At 35.9% G+C, this 21832-nt stretch overlaps 1 protein-coding gene across 5 annotated transcripts in view; it reads left to right on the forward strand.

Annotated features, from left to right (window-relative positions):
• NEXN (nexilin F-actin binding protein) overlaps positions 1-21832 on the forward strand; it is a 55422-nt gene that overhangs the window by 24351 nt on the left and 9239 nt on the right. For 2 of the 5 annotated variants that reach the window (XM_055340269.1, XM_055340270.1), the window contains exons 4-12: positions 1015-1206; positions 1396-1474; positions 1561-1709; positions 6574-6615; positions 7834-8031; positions 8124-8300; positions 11589-11777; positions 15722-15919; positions 18441-18662. In XM_055340269.1, the coding sequence (XP_055196244.1) occupies positions 1015-1206; positions 1396-1474; positions 1561-1709; positions 6574-6615; positions 7834-8031; positions 8124-8300; positions 11589-11777; positions 15722-15919; positions 18441-18662 (1446 nt within the window). The remainder of the gene's footprint in view (positions 1-1014; positions 1207-1395; positions 1475-1560; positions 1710-6573; positions 6616-7833; positions 8032-8123; positions 8301-11588; positions 11778-15721; positions 15920-18440; positions 18663-21832) is intronic. The other 3 variants (XM_055340272.1, XM_055340273.1, XM_055340271.1) reach the window with 2 other exon arrangements.

Raw genomic sequence — 21832 nt, forward strand, 5'->3', positions numbered from 1 at the left:
TGGCTATTTTCTGGTTCTTGGCTGTAGATTCTGAGAGTTGTGTGTAGTAGGAAGAGCTCATCATGCTGACAACCCCAGCATAATGAAGTTAAAAAAAAAAAAAAAACCTTAAATGGCCAGTGACCCCATAAGATGATAATAAAATAGAGGTTGGGTAATGCCACAGATTAATAAGTAATTTGCCATTATCACTAGGAAAAAAGGGTTTGGTGTTTTGAAGGCACTGACATTTTATTTACTGGAACTTTTTAGGGATCAGCCTTATTTTCAAAATGACGAAAATAATAGGCTTTCCTGGTTTTAGAGTGGAGGGAAGTCTTTTCTCCGTCTTTACTAGATTCCTCCTTTCCTGGGAAGCTCTTTTGCCATCTTAGAGTTCAGCCTACTTGTGATGATACAGCCTTTTTACCCATTTTTGATGTTGGTTGACAGAAGTTCTAGATGGGCAGTACAGCAGTAGTAACAACGTATAAATCACTGCTTGTATGCAAAGACCCTGGCCACCTCAGCCACACCTGGAAATAAAGGACTGCCCTTCAGTTTTACTCATATTTGATATGGAAATAAGCAAGAGCATTGGTATATAAATTAGGCTTTAAGGTTTAAGGCCTACATTTTTGCTTTCTTTTCACCTTCACCTCTTATTGAAATTAGTCCTGGTATCTTTTAAGTCTAGAGATGTAAAAACTGAATCTTTAATAATGGTGTAGGAAAACATATTGTTTTAAATTAGAATCTGATATTCAATTTTTATATTTTACTAGCCTTTGGCTTCAGTGGAACACACCTACAAAATGGAACTTCTTTATATTAGTAGAGTTTTTATTCGTTTTTTTCTAAGTTTTATACTTAGACTTTAGAAAGTAATCTGATTATGATTGTACAAATGTTTCAAACTCATTTCTGTTTTCTGTTTCAATAAGTGTTTCTTATATTGCTTATTCTAATCTATCTTTACCTGATTTCTTCCTTACTTTTTTTTAACTGTCTTCTCTTTATTTTCTTCTAACGAAGATTCTGCTTTCTTCATCTAAACCTGTCCCAAAAACCTATGTGCCAAAACTTGGCAAGGGCGATGTAAAGGATAAGTTTGAAGCCATGCAGAGAGCCAGGGAAGAAAGAAATCAAAGGAGATCTAGAGATGAAAAACAAAGAAGAAAAGAACAATATATTAGAGAGAGAGAATGGAACAGGAGAAAGCAGGAGGTTATTTTATTTTATTTTATTCTTGTGCAAAATTCATTTTTGTCTTTTTAATTTAAGCTTTATTCACATTAACCATATTTTAACCTTAAGTGAAATAATTTTCTGTATTTATAAGTTAACTTCAATCTCTTTGTGTATAATTTAGTCTAAATTTTGGACATGCTCATATTAATTTATTTAACCACTTAGATTAAAGAAATGCTTGCTTCTGATGATGAGGAAGAGGTATCTTCTAAAGTAGAAAAGGCTTATGTCCCAAAGCTAACAGGTAAGAAACTTGAGGAGTAAATTGTAAATGAAATTGCAAAAAAAGGAAATGTGGCAAAATATCAGACATGTTTCATATGTTCTTAGGAACTGTTAAAGGTAGATTTGCTGAAATGGAGAAACAAAGACAAGAGGAACAAAGAAAGAGGACAGAGGAGGAACGAAGACGCAGGATTGAGCAGGACATGTTAGAGAAGAGGAAGATACAACGTGAATTAGCAAAAAGGGCTGAGCAGGTATATACTAAATATTGGTATTTGCTTCAGAAACTAATTGTACAGAGTAAAACTCATCAGTGCATTGCCTAACTAAAATAGTTTAATATAACATAGACCTATTAAATACCTAACTTAAAAACAAGATGTTAAGTACAAATTCTTATTATCAAATACCTAGAAGAAGGGCAGAATGTGCTTACTTTAAGGTTGAATGCTGAGATAACTTGTTATGTACCCTCGCCTCATTCCTTACACTGTCCACACTTTCTGTTTTTCCTGACATGTTAGAGGGCTTTACAAAGATGTAAGGCAGTTTCACATGAAGTATCCACAGTATGCTGGGCTTTCAATAGCAATCAATAAATACTTGTTTGTTATTATTACACACTAAAGCATAATTGGGATACCCTTCCTACTCAAGAGTCTGAAATAAATCACAGTTTATTTAATAATGGTATTATTAGCTAGCTCATTAACTTTTTTTTAAAGTTGGGGATGGTGTGGTAGGAGATAGGAGAAATGTGTGATAGTATTTCCTTCAGATAGCCGTTACTGATGCCCATAGCCACAGGGGACAAATTAGAGGGAAGAAAAGAATTACTATGATTTTATACAGTTTCTTTAATGAATTTAGAATTCCTGTATAAGCTTAGAGCTTGAGAACTAAGAAGTTGGTAAGTATTTTTAAAATGCTCAAGAATCTAATTTCCAGAAAAAGCTAATCTCTCAAAATGATTAATGATTATAATGACATAGAAACTTGAGGTTTTGTCATAATTTCACTAAGTAAAGAATTGGTCAGTTCACAAAATTTTTTAAGGCATTGATATGTTTTACATTATAAATTATCTGTAATCATAGACTTGAAAAGATGACAGTTATATTGTTGATGTACTTAACCTCATCTATATTGTTAAGATCACAAGAGATGATCAGTGTATTGAGCTTAATGAGATGGTACTTATCTCCTAGACTTGTTAAGATCATATGAGGGGGCACCTGGGTGGCTTAGTCAGTTATGTGTCTGAATCTTGGTTTTAGCCTTGGTCATGATCTCAGGGTCTTGGGATCAAGCCCCACATGGGGCTCTGCACTCAGCAGGGAGTCTGCTTCCCTTCTCTCACTCCCTCTGTCGTCATCCTGCTCAGGCACGGTCTCTCTCTCAAATAAATAAATATTTAAAAAAAATAAAAGATTATATTAGTTAATAAATGCAAAACACTTAAAACAGTCCCTGGTACACAGTAAGTAGGCTATAAATAATGCTTCACTTAAATAATCATACATAGAGATAAAATGCCATGAAACCATTTTAGCCTTTCCATCTTTCATTGGTAACAAATTAACATAGTCTTCACAGTATAAAACCATTTTTATTGTGAAATTGTACTTGGCTCTTTTTTAAAATATACTTGAATCTTTTTTGCCTACTGTTTAAGTGCCTTAAATCTATTTGTTATGCTCTTTCTAGTTTCCTACCTTCCCCAAAAGAAAAATGACAAAGAAGGCAAAGTATATGCCACACCTGCATGTCAAAGAAATTTATTTACCCAGACTTTGCAAATAACCACTTTCTGTGGCACAAATAGCCACTTATATAGTGGCATATGATGACATATGGCAGATGAATTATAGAAAAGAATTGGAATTTCCTATATTTTATCACTTTGTACCTATTTATTTATTTTTTTAAATAAAGATTTATTTATTCATGAGAGACACAGAGAGAGAGGGGGGCAGAGGGAGAAGCAGGCTCCATGCAGGGAGCCTGACATGGGACTCCATCCCAGGTCCCCAGGATCATGCCTGGGCTGAAGGTGGCGCTAAACCACTGAGCCACCGAGGCTGCACTGTACCTATTTATTAAAGAAAGGATGGCATATACTTAACCTCTTCCATTTCGTCATCAAAGATGAGAATTCATTTTGCAATGAAATGTCACCCAGGAGTACAAATATAATAAGTATTATAGATTATATATTGTAAATATAAAATATATCAATATATGTAATTACATTTATGATATAAATTATAAAGTAATAAGAATAAAGTATATGATTAAAATATAAGGTATTTGACAGCAAATAGTGGGTATGTATATGGAGTTAGTCTACTTATTTTTTAAGTCTTTTTCTTATTTTTTAATTACTTTTAAAAAATATTTATTTGAGAGAGAGCACAAGCAGGGGTGGGGGCAGAGGGACAAGCAGACTCCTTGATGAGCAGGGAGCCCAATCCCGGGCTCGATCCCAGAACCCTGGAATCATGACCTGAGCCAAAGGCAGACACTTAACTGAGCCACTCAGGCACCCCCTACTTATTTTAAGTCTTATATACTCTTTCAAAAAGCACTGACTAGACTAACTAGACTTTAAGACCCACTACAACCCCAAGAACTGAATATTTAAGCAATGGTTTCTCAGTGTGTATTCAAGAAATGAATTTAAATATGATGAAGACATGGGATACTAAGGGAAATAAAGTATCATAAAAAAGAAACACTTCTTTTTCATGATAGTAACTCCAGAAAACTACATGGCAGGGTGCTGTGACAATTTTTGTTATTTGAGAATATGTAGGTAGAGCAAAATAAACTATTAATAGTAATTTTATCTTGCAAATATGGAAAGTCTGATTTTAAAATTTAAGTACATCTTCTGCTCAAGTCAAATAAAATTGAATCTGTCTTTGAATTTAAGAAGTATGACATAGGTAATCAAAAATTCTTAATGTTGGGGGGCCTGGCTCAGTTGGTGGAGCATGTGATTCTTGATCTTGGAGTCATCAGTTCAAACCCCACCTTGGGGCTTGAAAAAGAAGGTTAATTTGAAAAATCCACTGTACAAGTCCATATTTGAGAATCCTTTAGAAGGAATTCTTGAGTCAGGAGGATAACTCAGATTCTAGGCTTTTATGATTAATTAAAAATGGATGTACTTCGTATATTGGATATTAGAATCAAAGACCAATAGAATTTGAGGGAGAATCTTAATTTAGTATAATCTGGTTATCTTTGAGGATACTTTGATGGGCAAGGTTGACATCTATCAACTTAGAAAAAGAATTTATTGATAGGGGACTGGGATGTCGAAAATAAAGGGGAGAAAAGGACGTTGGCTTGGGAAGAAGAAGTAACGAGTTTCCTTTTCATAATCAAAAAAAGTAGCTGGGAAGTAGCTCTTCGGTGGTAGCTTTGGAGAGCTAACACTATAACAAAACTGAATATCTCAGTTCTCTGTGAATATACTGACACCATGGCCACTTGGATAAATTTATCTTTTCTTTTGTTTATTGAAACCCGGTGGGAAAAAAAATGTCTTCTATTAAAGTTTTGATAATGGCTTAAAATGAGCAAAGAAGAAAGCATACAACAACAAAGCAAAAACCATTCCAATATAATTTACTATCTTACCAAAAGCTAATAAAAATCTGAAAAGGTTTCAGCAACTGAAAGAAATTTGGGGTTAAGAAATTTAAAATTTATCTTCCCTATACTCTCAATGTCTGGCTTCTCACCATATCTCCTAGAACTTTTTATTGAGAGACAAATGTGATTTGTTGAATTCCTAGCATTCTTTTGAAGGGAAATACTTTTTTTTTTTAAGTTTATTAAAGTATTCTATACATCCAGTGTGGGGCATGAACTCACAACCCCAAGATCAAGTGTCTTGTGCTCTTCCAACAGAGCCAGCCAGGTGCCTCTGAAGAAAAATAATTTTCTAATCGTTTTATTATAGATTAAATTTTTTCTTAGTATAATACATCACTCAATAAAACCATCACCATTTACATAGCAAATTAGTGTAATATATAATTATGCAAGACAAATGATTCTGAACAAAACTTAATAATAATTGTTAAAAATAAAATAGATTTTTAAAAAAATTACACATTCATAACTTATTTTTCAAAAAAAATTGGTATCTTAATAAAATGTATTAATTCTCCCATGACAGAGAATATAGAAAAGGAAAGTGGAATGATGAAGAACAGGGACTTAGCCAGTCCAGTTCCTACTATGAGCCAAGGTACAACAGAATTCCCTTAGACTGCATAAGCAACAGACTACATCCAGACTCTTTCCCTGATGTTAAAAATCGTGTTAAAACAAGAAACAGTATGAATGTTTACTTTCTAACTTCTCCCATTGCTTCTGTTTCCTTTCCCTAAGATTTCAAACATTGCCTTATTTAACTCACCTATCTTCTTCTCCTTTCTGTTTGGTACATGTAAAAGCCTGCCCCTCAAGCTGTCCTGATGGTGCTTCTTATGAATAATGTCCAAGTTGAGACCCCTTCTATTGAATGAGGGACCTTCCTTCCTAGACGTGGTCAAAATATAAACAATTATACCTACCAGAATTCTTTTCCCTTCTAAACTAGCCATGTGAAAGCTAGTGCACTGCACTGTGTGATTGTGTCAGTTATTTTTTGCCATGTATTTATATTTTAAGGTATAGCCATGATTATTGGATTACTAATGATAGGTTTTACTTTGGCTGGGGCAAAGACAGACTGGAGAAATGTTTCTGTATCTCAGTTTAAATTGTTAATTTAATTAATAATTCCTGCTTGTAAGCTTACAGCAGGTCAAAAGAGTTTGGCCCATTATTCAAATTCCAGAATTATAAAGGTAGGCTTTATTTTAATTTGTTATCCCCTAGATATTGATCTTGATGTCAAAATACAAAAACTAATATAAGGTTTAATCTCCACTTAAAAGGACCTAATAGGCCAATTTGGAGGAACATAAAACTATTTCAAAAATTATAAATTTGAAAATTTTACCATAAGTCACAAGTAAATTACTTCTCAATTGTATGTTTAAAAGCAAAAAACAGAAATTCAATGTAATGTAATGATATGAAATTCTCATTCAATAGATTGAGGACATAAGCAATACGGGAACTGAAACAGCATCAGAGGTAAATGGACATTTCCTTTAATGAAACATTCACCTAAAACTATCTGATTCACAAATAATCTTTTAATTAAAAAATTAAAGGCATTTTTATTTTTACTATAATTATAGCAACAACAAAAAGGACAAAAGTATTTTGCAAAGCAAGATCATACTTTTGCACTTTCAAACACTATATCTTAGTGTCTTAAAAGTATGGAAAGAAGGAAAAATGTATGTTTTTGCTTTCATGGTTAGAGACACAAGTCTCAGTTTGAGCTAGTCTGCCAAGACCGTGTTTCTTGAACTGTTACTAATAGTCGAGATTGTCGAAAGCTAACATTTTTTAAAAAGCAGGTTTTTTTCCCCATCATTTGTCATCTTCTTTCCCCAGAATTCCTGATAGTTTGTTTTGATTATCACATACTCGTAGGAAGTACAGTACCTAGAACCATGAAGGAATGTTCAACAACCACAAAAATTTCAGTTAATCCCTTTTTATCTAACAGAAAGTTAAACATCAGTCAATTTGATGGTGTGCCTAAAACTACAGCCACATAAATTGGAAGCAATTTTATTTTAAGGGCATGTGTTACATATTATAACTCACTTTATTTTTGAAAAAAGTTCAGAGGTAACTATAGATTACATAATAGAACTAATTAAAATGAACTTTAAAAACAAATTTAGGAATCTTTTATTAGGACCAAATGCCAGTGAGTTTTGTCGATGAGTGTTTTATAAACAACTTGGAAATACTGTTTGGTTTCCTCACTAAATAATAGTTTTGTTTAGTATTTAAAAACTTGCAGAGAAAAAAAAGTCCTATGGAGAGACTTTTTGTGAACTGAATCTATCCACCATCAAATTGATTTAGAGTACACTCACATGCACATCACCTTTTGTAAAATTAGTGCATGGACAGCTAAATTCAGATAATGTCACGTGGTTTTATCCAAACTGCTGTATTAACATCACCTTCTAGGAAAGAAGCTGTTCCTTGAACCTTGTCAGCAATGGATTTCAGTAAAATTAACTCCATGTACAATGAATTCAGAGAAAGAACTATTGAATCTGTAATTTTTGAAAGAACTATTGAAGTCTGTAAGAGATATAAATAAATTTTTGTTTTTCATAACATTCATGGCAATGTAATGAAATTCACCAATAATGGAGGTAAAGTCCCGTGAAACCTAAATTTTCGTCAGGAAGAAATATGCTAATTATCTATTTTATAAATTAGGAAGGAGACGATTCACTACTTGTAACAGTGGTACCTGTCAAATCATACAAAGCTTCTGGAAAGATAAAAAAGAATTTTGAGGATCTAGAGAAAGAACGAGAAGAAAAAGAAAGGGTCAAGTATGAAGAAGATAAAAGAATAAGATATGAAGAACAACGTCGATCTCTCAAGGAAGCAAAATGTCTTTCATTGGTCATGGTAATTTTTTTTTTTTTTTAGGAACAAATCAAAGCAGTTAAGTTAGCATTTCCTTTTATGATTAACAGATGGGTTTTCACAATGTTTTTTAGGATGATGAACTAGAAAGCGAGACAAAAAAAGAATCACTTTCTCCTGGAAAATTGAAACTAACTTTTGAAGAACTGGAAAGACAAAGACAAGAAAACCGAAGGAGGCAGGCTGAAGAGGAAGCAAGACAACGTTTAGAAGAAGAGAAGCGTGCTTTCGAAGAAGCAAGGCGGCAGATGGTAAAACAAACATATATATATGTTTAGATATATATTTATATATTATGTTTTTATATTATATATATAAAGATTTTATTTTTAAGTAATCTCTATACTCAATGTGGGGCTCCAACCCACAACCCTGAAATCAGGAGTTGCATGCTCCACCAACTGAGCCAGCCAGGCACCCCTATAGTATATATAACACATAATGATATATAACCTATAAATTATATTTTACATATAAATTATATAAATGTTATATATAAAACATTTAATATTAGGGAAGGAAGCTAGCTTTAGATAAAATTCAATCCTATAAATTCAAGGAGATTGTCTATATAAAAAGATCTGATTTTGAAACTGTACATATTTCATATATAAAATCCATCTGTATTATTTTCTAGTTTCCCTTTATGGGATATTTTACCTAATGTGTTTTAAATTTTTATTTTCATGTTATAAATTATTTTAAATATGTAAAATAATTAGTCCATGAACCTACTTTCTCTTTATCTGTTAGTTCAGCCTGCAGCATATTTAATGACAGGGTACAGCACACACACACTTTCAAGTTTAATCATAAGTGTACACTTAGTCCAGTTTTTCAAATATTTGAACATGTCAAAATAAGTTTACTATGGAATATGCAGTTTGTCATATAAGGTATGTAGGTGTGTGTGTGTGTATGTGTGTGTATACATGGGTATAGAGTGTAGTGGTTAAGAATATGGCTGTATGGCTTCTGGAGGTGCCTGAGTGGCTCACTCGGTGTCTGCCTTTGGCTCAGGTCATGGTCCCAGGGTCCTGGGATTGAGCCCATATTGGGCTCCCTGCTTAGCAGAGAGTCTGCTCCTCCCTTTCCCTCTGCTGCTCCCCTTTCTTGTTTGCTCTGTCAAATAAATAAAACCTTAATTTTTAAAAAAAAAAACATGGCTTCTAGGACCATACTGCGTGGATTCACATATATACTATTTATCAACTGTGTAACCAGAGACAAGCTTTTTAACCACTCTATGTCTTAGTTTCCTTATACGTAAAATGGTGAAAATAATTGTGACTACTTCTTAAATTGTTTAAGTGGGTCAATACAGAATGCAGATAAAGTAATGTCTGGCATGTGTAAAATGTTAACTATTATTGGCATCTATAAAATGTTAACTATTATTGGGGCACCTGGGTGGCTCAGTCCGTTGAGTGTCTGCTTTTGGCTTGGGTTGTGATCTCAAGGTCCTAGGGTCGAGTCCTGCATCTCAGCTCCCTGCTCAGTGGTGAGTCTGCTTCTTCCTCGAACTCTGTGATCTCTCTTATTCTCTCTCTCAAATAAATAAATAAAAATCTTTTTTTAAAATGTTAACTAGGGATCCCTGGGTGGCTCAGCCTTTTTGGCGTCTGTCTTTAGCCCAGGGTGTGATCCACGACATCCCAGGATCGAGGGCCGCATTGGGCTCCCTGTTTGGAGCCTGCTTCTCCCTCTGCCTGTTTCTCTGCCTCTCTCTCTGTGTGTCTCATGAATAAATAAATAAAATCTTTTTTTAAAATGTTAACTATTATTATATTAATAACTATATTGATAAAAAATAAAGTTGAAATATTAAAATACTCATTCCAAATCTCATAAAAATTTGAAGAATTTGGGGGCACCTGGGTGGCTCAGTTGGTTAAGTGTCTGCCTTCGGTTCAGGTAGTGAACCCAGGGTCCTGGGATCAAGCCCTGCATCAGGCTCCCTGCTCAGCACAGAGTCTGCTTTTCCTTCTCCCTCTGCGTGCTGCTCCCCTGCTTGTACCCTCTCTTTCTGTCAAATTAATTCTTTAAAAATAAAATAAAAATTTCAGAAATCTCAATGGAATATTTATGATTTTAAGAAAATTTTTTAAAGATTTTATTTATTTACTCATGAGAGACACAGAGAGAGGCAGAGACATAGGCAGAGGGAGAAGCAGGCTCCCTGCGGGGAGGCCATTGCCGGACTTCATCCCAGGACCCCAGGATCACACCCTGAGCCGAAGGCAGATGCTCAACCCTTGAGCCACCCAGGCGTCCCAAAGTTATGCAATTTCTTGATCAACTTTCATTATCTATAAAAGTTAAATTCTCTAGACATTTGTTTCAAAATGTTATTACCCTTGGGTAATTATAATTGCATAATATGTACACATTTTAGCTATCAGTGGTGGTCAATTTCGTGAAAAATAGAATCATTAATCAAATCATAAACTTCAATAAATAATAAAATAGAATTTAAATTATAAACTTATATAATTTGAATTTTATAAAAAAATAGTTCTGGATAATCTTTTATCTGATTAGTATAGAGAAAAGTACCATAGTTCATAGTAAAAATAAAAAATCCATGAAAATTACAAAAGGAGAACTTTTACTATAAAAGAGATTCTGTATAGGTATACTTGAACCATAGTAAGTATACACATACATGTTTTATGTTCTGGGAGAGTTGATATTTAATAGAACTTTTAAATTACATCTTAAATTTTTTCAAACACTCCATGTATCTATTTAAAAATTTGACTTGGGTAGCCCCGGTGGCTCAGTGGTTTAGTGCCGCCTGCAGCCCAGGGCATGATCCTGGAGACCCTGGATCGAGTCCCACGTCAGGCTCTCTGCATGGAGCCTGCTTCTCCCTCTGCCTATGTCTCTGCCTCTCTCTCTCTCTCTGTATCTCTATGAATAAATAAATAAAGTTTAAAAAAATAAAAATAAAAATTTGACTTTCTGGGCAGCCCGGGTGGCTCAGCGGTTTAGCGCTGCCTTCAGCCCAGGGCCGGATCCTGGAGACCCAGGATCGAGTCCCACGTCGGGCTCCCTGCGTGGAGCCTGCTTCTTGCTTTGCCTGTGTCTCTGCCTCTCTCTCTCCCTCTGTCTGTCATGAATAAATAAATAAAATCTTAAAAAAAAAATAAAAATTTGACTTTCAAGTGCTTGGGTGATTTAGTCAGTTAAGAGGCTACCTTTGGGCAGGGGTCATGATCCCAGAACTCTGGGACTGAGTCCCACCTCGGGGAGTCTGCTTCTCCCTCTCCCTCTGCTCCTCCCCCCTGCTTGTGCTTGCTCATTCTCAAATCTTTAAAATATAGTTAAAATAAAAACTTTCTTGGGAATTTTATTCACTTGAGTACATACTCAGGAATTTTCCAAATTTGAACATTTTACCATATAAGACATGATAAAGGAAGGGAATATGTATGTATGAGATGGCTGATTCTGTGTCTGTCTTTTGAATTACCAATCAATCAATTGAGATTCATTGATGAATCCCAATTTTTAGTAATGACCTGTTTCTTGGTTAGGTAAATGAAGAGGAGGAAAACCAAGACACAGAAAAAATTTTAAAAGGATATCGCCCTGGTAAACTCAAACTCAGTTTTGAAGAAATAGAAAGACAAAGGAGAGAAGATGAAAAAAGGAAAGCAGAAGAGGAAGCCAGGAGGAGAATAGAAGAAGAAAAGAAGGCATTTGCTGAAGCAAGGAGAAGCATGGTAAGATAGAGTGTAACTGGAGGATGCCAGTTCACTTAAGATTCAGCTTTTCTAAGAGTATGTGAAGAAGGGGCACCTGGCTGGTTCAGTCAGTAGAGTACACAACTCTTGGAGTTGTGAGTTCTAGTCCCATGTTGGGTGTAGCGATTACTTTTAAATTTTTTTTTAAATTTAAGATGCCTAGATGGTGCAGTTGGTTAAGTGTCCAACTCTTGATTTTTAGTTCAGGTGGTGATCTTGGGGTCTTGAAATCAAGCCCCATGTCAGGCTCCACACTCAGTACAGAGTCTGCTTGAAACTCCCTCTTTCCCTTCCCCCTGTATTCACCCACACTCTCTCTCAAATAAATCTCAAGAAAAAGTTTTTTTAATTAAAAAATAAATAAAAAATAGAATATGTTAAAAATAATTAAACTTTGGAGAATATTATTTCTAGAATCTGTCAAAGGTGGAGATAGCAAATAAGCTTTTAAGTCTCCTGTGGCATTAACACCAATTAAAGGTGTTTGCTTCAGTGTAATGTTGGGAAGAATCTGATTAAGTTGCTATGTCTGGCATGGAGGATTGAATATTGTCTTCCTTCTCTGGGAAGGCATGTTTTCCAGAAGTATGTAAGCAGGGAGTTTCCTACTCCACCTTTCCTTCCATTCTCTCCATTCTTCTTTTCTTTCCCACGTTTTCTCCTTCCCTCCCTTCCTTCCTCCCTCCTGCTTTTCTTTCTTTCATTTCACTTTCTATCCCATCTAGTACATATTAAATGACCAAAGCCATTTAATCACAATTATTTAACTCTCTAAAGTGCTCACCCATCACTTCTGGATATTGCTACCGAACTGATTTTGAAGATTTTATTTATTTATTCATGAGGGACAAAGAGAGAGGCAGAGAGAGAAGCAGGCTCCATGCAAGGAGCCCGATGTGGGACTCAATCCTGAGACTCCAGGATCACACCCTGGGCCGAAGGCAGACACTTAACCACTGAGCCACCCAGGCATCCCTGCTACCAAACTTAATTCCATCACAGAGTTAAATGACTTATACCATTTTAATGTCTGTAAAATGTACAATTATCTCACAAACTACTTTTAAGCAAGTGGACCTGTAAATGTTGCATCCCCTTCTTAAGACAGTTTAAGTAGGCTCTACTCCCAGCATGGGCTTTGAAATCACAACCGGAAGATCTAGAGTTGCAGGCTCTACCGATTGAGCCAGCCAGGACCTCCCCCTCTTCTTGAAACATTTTAATTGGCTTCATTGACATTATGACCTGGTTTTCTTCTTCTGTCTGGGGGGCCTTCAGGCACATATATCCACATGTTTATGGGGCTCATCCAGATACTCAAATCAGAAAGTTGGGAGCTTTATGGTGCACCTGGGTGGCTGAGTTGGTTAAGCATCTGACTTCAGCTTGGGGCATGATCCTGGGGTACTGAGATGGAACCCGTCAGGCTCTCTGCTCAGCGGGGAGCCTGCTTCTCCATCTCTCTTTACGTCCTAATCCCCCTGCTTGTGCTCTCACTCTCTATCCCTCTGTCAAATAAATAAATAAATAAATCTTAAGAAAGTTGGGGGCCTTAAACACTTCCATCTTCTCATTCATGCCTCACGTCCAATCATTCACTAAGTCTCATCCATTCCACCTTCAAATCATTCTAAAAATTGATCAGTTTTTCCCTCATTTCCACTGCCATTTATATTCCTTCCTTGCCAGGTCACAGTTATCCCTAGTCTCAGACCAGCTCCTATTTAACTTGCTTTCTTGCCTATAATCCATTCTTTCTCCTGAGCAGGGAGCCCGCTGTGGGGCTTGATCCCTAGGATCATGACCTGAACCTAAGGCAGACACTTAACTGACTGAGCCATCCAGGCACCCCAACAAATTTCTTTGTAATATTGCCCTTGTAGATTTTCTAGTTTAATTTCTTAATTCTTCATTAATCTGCCATCTTTGTTCCAGACACACTTTCTCCCAATTTCTTCAAAATACTGGGCTCTCGTCTATCTCTGAACTTTCATAAATGCTGAATGAAACATGCCCCTCTTTCCTTTCCCTATGCTCTGCTGTCTCCTATTCATATATTGTTTCCCCTGGGAAGCCTTTTCTGAGAACACAAGTTCCAAACCAGTTGGAACACAAGTTCCTATAGCATTTCATAACTATTGTGGCGTAGCACTCACACTGTAATGTTGCCTACAAACCGTCGTTCTCACTCATGAGGCTGAGACTGTCAGGCACACGGCACAAAGCATTCTAGCGTAACAGATTTCCTAATTAATGTTTGTGGAATGTATTAAAACTGTCTCTTTGAAAAACAATTGACTTATTTACTTGCTAAGTAAACTCTACCCTTGATGTGGGGCTTGAACTGACAAGCCCAAGATCAAGAATTGCATGCTCTTCGGACAGAGCCAGCCAGAAGTTTTAAGTGCCCCTTAAAACTATCTTATGTGTATTCCTAGGTAATCCTTGATTCACAAATGATTTCTACACAGAAACTCTATAAAAATGGTGAAGTTTAATTATACTTAAATTTTGGAGAATAAGCAGGTTCATAAGTGATAGACAAGCAGTAGCTGTGAAGATAAGGAGAGCTAGTCCCAGGAGCAGATGTTTAAGCTGAAACTGCCATGATTCACAAACAGAAAAAGTGCAGGGAAGGAACACATTTTAATTTTGTATTACAGCTCAGTTAACTCATATATTAATACGAATTTTTGGCAGTCTTTGGATTGTAAGACCGTATAAACATTGTTTCTGAGGTGAACTTACTCTCTGGTAAAGCCTATCATATATAAAACTGGGAACAATTAACTACCCTTTGCCTTCTTATTCCCCTATGTCTCCTTTAGCCATAGGGTCATAATTCAAGCCAGAGGTTTATGTATCTACTTTCAGGGGGACAGAAAAACCGAATTGGGTAACTGGTTTTCATGGTAAAATGTATCATGTACTACAAATCAGGGATTTAAAACAAAGTTTCTATTTGTGATTTAGGGATTGCCTTTATTACAGGGAATTATAATGTAATAATAAAACTGCCATTGGGAGCTTCCCATTGGGTATCAGGCACACTGCTAAGTGTTTCCAAACTTTGATTCTCATGACAACTATATGAAAGTTGTCACAGATAGGGAAACTCACAGAGGCTGGGTAACTTGCCCAAGGTCACAGCTTAATGGCAATTAGACATGTAATTCATGAAATTACAAAAAGATAGTCTAAATCACTATTTATAATTTTATTAGACTTTCGAAGTTTTGAATCCCACTTTTGCCACTTAATATTTGTGTTGACTTTGGAAAAGTACTTTTCAGTGGCTCAGTTTCTCATCTATAAAATAAGGGATGTTAATATCTACTTCATAGGGTTACAGAACTGGATAAGTCAATATATGTAAAGTGCTTAGATTTTACATGGCAGCTAAGTAAGTATTAACTGTTATTATTTAATTAGCCAGACAGTAAGTAAGTTAGTGAAAAAAAATTACAGCACTAAGAGTGATGTTTACCTGATTATGGAGGAATCATGATGGGTTATCTAATTCATTCAGACAAAACCATGATTTAATGGAAATGCTCTATTTTAATTACCAGAATGGAAATTCATTTTAATTCAATTAAAAGTGCTCTCAGGTTCAAAAAATATTAATACCTAATTCAAATTACTCATTATACAAATTCAGAGGATTTCTTTGTGTTTATTGGAGTAGAGAACAGATGGTCACCATTTCCTCTCTAACCACAAAATTCCTTAGTCTTGTATTTCCTAGTAATCTCCCCCTTGTTTATCGTTCTATTCTTTTGAAGATTTGGGTCTCCAGATATCTAGTTCAGAGTGAAACCTTTCTACTCAAGTAATCACAGTTTCTACAAAAAAAAAAAAGAAAATCTCTTTTTAGTTTATGTAATTTTGGCAAAAAATACTGAAAGAATTATTTTAAATAGGTAGTAGATGATGACTTCCCAGAGATGTATAAAACAATATCTCAAGAATCTCTTACACCGGGAAAACTGGAAATTAATTTTGAGGAATTATTAAAACAAAAAATGGAAGAAGAAAAACGACGAACAGAGGAGGAAAGGAAGCATAAACTAGAGATGGAAAAACAGGAATTTGAACAACTGAGACAAGAAATGGGAGAGGTGAGATTTTAAGAAATACTCATTTATATTCTCCAGATAGTTCTTAATGTAAGTATTTTACATGTAGTATCTCACGGTAACTTTTTTTTTTTCACGGTAACTTTCTAATTATTATTATTCACATAAAGGACACTCAGTATACTCCGAGGCACTTAGTACAAGTTGTGGCATAGTTATGTGCACTTTCAAGCCTGCAATAAGTCTGCTCCTTCTTTACTAGGTTAAAACATATGATTGCATGTGACCGAGATGTTACTGTTGCACCTTAAGTAAATATTTACTTAGTAAGTGCCTCAGAGTAAACAATTGTGGGGTTACATTGTGATGGAGAACTATTTCCTAGAGTGCTTAATATGCCCAGTTATATTTATTTTCCTTGAAACAAATAAACTGATTAATCAGAATAAAATTACAAGAATACCATTGATACTACTAATAGAAACATCAGTTTGGCCAGTCTGAGTCATTTTATTTTACTAAATTAAAAGAACTCTGATGATAAATATTTTAGTTATGATTTCTCTAGTATTGAAATGAATTAAATAAATATATAAATATGTATCTACATAAATATATTGTACAAGGTCAGCTTCTTGGGCATGCAACTCGTGCCCTCACAGGGACCCATGCTCAGACAGGCTGTGCATCAGGTTTGATGCCATCTTGATTTTTAATTTAAAATTTTAATTAAGGTGAAATTTAAAAATCAAAATTTAATTAAAACTTCTGTAATTTTATCTTTGTGTGTTGTAAGTGAAAGCTGATTGGATAATGGAGCATGTGCTGGAGTTTTACAGCCCCGGCTCACTCAAACCTCCTGCTGTCCCCTGCTCTCTATGGTGCATTCTCGGAAGCCTTTTCCCACCTCCTGATGCCCCAAGGCCCTGTCTAGTCATTTCCTCCCCACAGCTGCCACCCTCCATCTGGATGGCCAATTGTGTAGGTGGAAGAGGGGAGAAAGAAAGGGGGGCATCAGCTCTGATGGGGGAAGCTCTTGGCAGCAGGGTTGGGAATCATCAGGACATAGCCTCGTGACTTGGGAAGAAATGAGCAGTGGTTGTCCCAGACTCAAACTGGCAGTGACATAGCATGTTTGGCAGGCAACTTGGTGGGGACTTCTTGCCAACTCCTGATCTAGGAATCGAGTGGGATCCTATGCAGAGGTTGCAATCTCCTACAAGTTGCCTCTCTTGTCATGGGTCAGGGCAATGGGCCTGTGGGGATATTTACTTCCTTGCCCCAGACAACCAAGAGACTACAAATACTACATAAATATATAGGTAATAACAAAATATAATGAATATGCTGTAGGGAAATATTCCAAGCTCTAGCTTTAAAATTTTTTTAAATGTAATAGCATTTATTTTATAAAGGATCCCGAAAATGAATTGTCTAGAAAAACTTCTAAATTGTATTTGTATTAGTTCAATCATTAATTTTGACCAAAATGATTTGGGAACCAATATGATATTAGGTACTTAACAAATTTGTTGGGTTTCTATTATTTTAGGAGTTGTCTGTTTTCACCCACATAGACTAAAAAGTGAAGACAGAATAAAGGAATAAGTTGTTTTCCCTCCAGCTGAACCAAGAAATTAACCTCCTGTCGTGTCATCCACTGTGACCCCACTCGTCCACACCTTCATTCCACCTCTCTAGCCCCCCTTCCCCAAACTCTAGGTCTTCTCCGGAAAAAGTGTACCAGGGATAACTGCAAATTTTTCTTTTGACACTTCATATAGTGAGATTAGGGTTTAGCATGAGAAGTATACAAAGAACTAGCAATAAATCGTGAAAAGCCAACGGAAATCAGAATAAAGAACATTTAAGATAAAATGGTTTAAAGAATTGGAGCCAATTTTGGTTGCCTCCTTTTCTGTCTTTCTTGGAAGAATACAATTGAGAATAGAAGTGATATGTATCAAAATGTAGGGATTTTGCCAAACTGTATTATACAAAGGCTTCATTCAGTTAACCTGAGTATTAAGAGTGATACTTAACATTAGGCTATCATCAAAACAAAGGCAGGAGGAACTTTAGGATACTCTGGCTCAACACAGAGATTTAAAAAAAAGAAAAAAAGAAAAAAAAGATCATGTCCAGGGGGGCTAAGTAACAAGGCAAAAGGCCACATGGTATCAGAATCAGAACTAGACTTGTATCTGACTCCCAGCCCAGTGTTCATTCAAGTATAGCTCTTCATCTTTCTGTCAACGTAGATTTTCCTACAGTTTCTAGTAAAAGCTAATTTGATATGCATATTTTAGTTTTAGAAGGTTAATGGAATGTTTAATAAAGTTTTGAGCCATATTTCATGATGAAATATTTTAAAATAAGATGTTACCTAAAGTCTTAAATTTGTAGTGTTTCTTTTAATCAGTAAATTTCAACATTGTATTTAGGGAAGAGGTTATTATTTAAGCTTTATTTTTGGCTTCAAATAAGAAATGAACACTTTCTGGATGGTTTATTATACAAACTAATTTTCTGGCATTTAATATATAAAAATCTTTTTTTGAAGGAAGAGGAAGAACATGAAACCTTTGAATTGAGTAGGGAATATGAAGAATTAATCAAATTGAAAAGAAGTGGCTCTATTCAAGCTAAAAATCTAAAAAGCAAGTTTGAAAAGATTGGACAATTGTCTGAAAAAGAAATACAGAAAAAGATAGAAGAAGAACGAGCAAAAAGGAGAGCAATTGACCTTGAAATTAAAGAGCGAGAAGCAGAAAACTTTCATGAGGTATACTCTTTTATATGTAATAATTATGGTACAGTAATTATGATGAATCTAACAGAAATAGAACATTGACTTTTTTTTTAAGATTTTATTTATTTATTCATGAGAGACATGGGGTGGGGGCATCGGGCAGAAACATAGGCAGAGGGAAACACAGGCTCCAAGCAGGGAGCCCAGTATGGGACTTGATCCCAGGACTCCAGGATCATGCCCTGGGCCAAAGGCAGGCACCAAACCGCCGAGCCACCCAGGGAGCCCTAACATTGACTTTGAAATAAGTTTTGGTACTTCTAGTTAACCATAGGTATGTTATATATAATAATCTGAGAGCCAAAGAGCAAAAGCACATTAAGATCTTAAGAGACTTTGAAAGATTTTCTCATTCCAGCATTGTTGCAAAATGGCTTTTATTAGAATTAAAGCCTACAGTGAACATTAAGTAGTTCACTCTGGAAAAAAAGTTTATTTAGTTTAAAAATATTTATTGGCACAAGTAGTAGTTTGAATCATAAGAACCAGTGTACCTATAGGTTAAAATAAACTCCAGAGATTATTCATACTTATCTTATTTAAGGATGAGGCCAGTAAAAGCTTAATGATCTGCTCAAAGTCATGCCAATAATTCAGTGGCAGAGCCTAAATTAGAATTCAGATGACATGAATTTGAAGTACCTCCAAATGTTCAAAAGGTGGCAATTACTAGATGACCTATAATGTTCCTTCCAGCCTAAGGTCTAGTTCCGTGATTATGAATCTTGCTTTAAATAGAATCTGGAAAATATTTTCTGCCTGAATTGTCATTTTGTAATCCCTAACACCATTTAGCGTATGTTCTTCTAGCAATGAATTTTCATCAAATATTCAACTAATAAAGTAGGTGTGGGAAGTTGGGCAGACTTCCAGAGGAAGCTGTGTTAAAAGAATGAGGAAATTATATGCAAATTCTTGGAACTGTAACCAGTTCGTTATTATTGAAGCAAGCAGCGTGTAAGAACAGAAGATAATGATGAAGATGCTAGCAAGAGATGGTCCTGGAAGGTCTTAAATGCCATGTTAAGGAACTCTGCTTTACTATTACTCATTGAAGAGACTTTTAAAACATGGAGTGATGATATAAAATAGGCACCTTTATACCTAGATCATACTGAAGCTGAAGATGGTTTTAGATTCAGGCATTAAAAAATTATTTGAATGCCTACTAGGTTCCAGGGACTATTTTGGACACTGGGAGTACATACATTGGTAAATAAACCTGCAGTCCTTGCTCCTATAGTGAACGTTAAGTAGTTCACTCTGTTTATAGTAGTAGTTCACTACAGTGTTTAGAATCTAACAGAGAGGATGGAAAACTATTGGGTAGTAAGTAAAAGCTATGGAGATTAATGATGTAGGGTACTATTTTGTACAGGATGGTCAGAGAAGGCCTGATGAGAGTTTGAACTAGGGATCAAATGGAAAAAAAAAACAAACGTAGAAGATTTGGGAATGGTGGTGGAGACGAGGAGAGGGAAAGGAATTAAAATGGGTATACATGAACATAGTTAATATGGGAATAAAGAGCTCAGGAGGAAGAGAAAGCATAGGTATTTTAGACAAATGGAGATACTGTGGAACATCAGATATTCATCAACACAGTTGATATGCATTTTTAAAAATGATTTATTTTTGAGCGAGAGGTGGGAGGAGAGGCAGGAGAGGGAGATAAACCTAAGCAGACTCAGTGCTGAGTGCGGAGAGCCCGACGTGGGGCTCGACCCCACAACCGAGATCATGACCTGAGATGAAACCAAGAATTGGTTGCTTAACCAACTGCGCCACCCAGGTGCCCCAAAGTTGGTATGCATTTGAACTCTGTGTGACATACGCTAAACCTTGAGGACTTAAGAGCCTGGACTGGTTGGAAATAAACTATTTTGTCACTGCCTAAAGCAAATGCATCTTCCAGGTTGGGCCCTGTGTTGTTTTGGGTACATGAAAGTGATATAATATGCCCTCAAAAAGTTCAGCCTGATGAAATATAGAAAAATAATTTTAGCATTGAGTGGTAAAATAGGAGTTATATATTTAATGCTACAGGATCAAATAGGATGGAGTCAAGGGGCACCTGGGTGGCTCAGTGATTGATCATCTGCCTTTGGTTCAGGTTGTGAACCGGCATTAGGCTCCCCACAGGGAACCTGCTTCTGCCTACGTCTTGGTCTTGGCTGCTTTGTCTCTAATGAATAAAGAAAATCTTTAAAAAATAGGATGGAGTCAGTATTCCTAGGAGAGGTTTAACAGAGCAGAGAAAATGACGTAAGGTAAGTGTGAAGGTTGAATAGAACTTAGGAGAAATAATGTCTAACGAATGGGACTCTCTTTACAACCTTTGTATGAAGGTTGTAAAAATATATCTGGGGAATGGAAATTTTGCTCAAAGGCATGGTTCATAGCATAATGGATGATAGGGGGTTTTGAACCTTGCAAGGGCTATGATCTGGCAATAATGCTAACAATTAGTTTTTGGATAGAGTAATAAAAAGCTTGTATTTTTAAAGAATTCTGGGATCATGGAGAATGAACTGAAAGACAGGAATAAGGCATAAAGTTAGGGTCCAGGGAGAGAAATGGACCCAACTTTTAACTAAACTGGGTAACAGGTTGCTAATGGGTAGGTGGTTACTGAGAAGCCCAACATTACTTCCAAGATTACCAGGGAAACTGGATGATACTACAGAGAATGCAGGAGATCTGGAGGTCGGTGAATAGTTTTGTACATAGAAAGTTTGAGCTATATTTGGATAAGATATAGGCATTCTGGAGCATAGGTACTGAATTCAGGTGAGAGGCTCGAACTATAGATTGTAACTATTATGGATAGAACTTAAATGTATCAAAGTAGTTAGGTGCCTGGGGTGCTGGGTGGCTCAGTTGAGGTCATGATCTGAGGGTCATGAGGTCTGTGCTCAGCTGGGAATCTGCTTGAGATTCTCTCCCTCCACCCCTACCCCACTCTCTAAGAGTTAATAGTTGGAAGGTCAATGATAAAACTGGAGAACATCAACATTTAATGGTCAGATCCATAAGATCAGTTCAGAAAAATATATCACAAAAGGTAAAGACAAGTTGTCAGTATGCTCTTGCTTCCCTGCATGATCTCCTGGAACCCATGAGACTGAAGGATGTGATCCTTC

The sequence above is a fragment of the Nyctereutes procyonoides genome, unplaced genomic scaffold, assembly GCF_905146905.1.
Source record: "Nyctereutes procyonoides isolate TBG_1078 unplaced genomic scaffold, NYPRO_anot_genome, whole genome shotgun sequence".
Taxonomy (NCBI): Eukaryota; Metazoa; Chordata; class Mammalia; order Carnivora; family Canidae; genus Nyctereutes; species Nyctereutes procyonoides.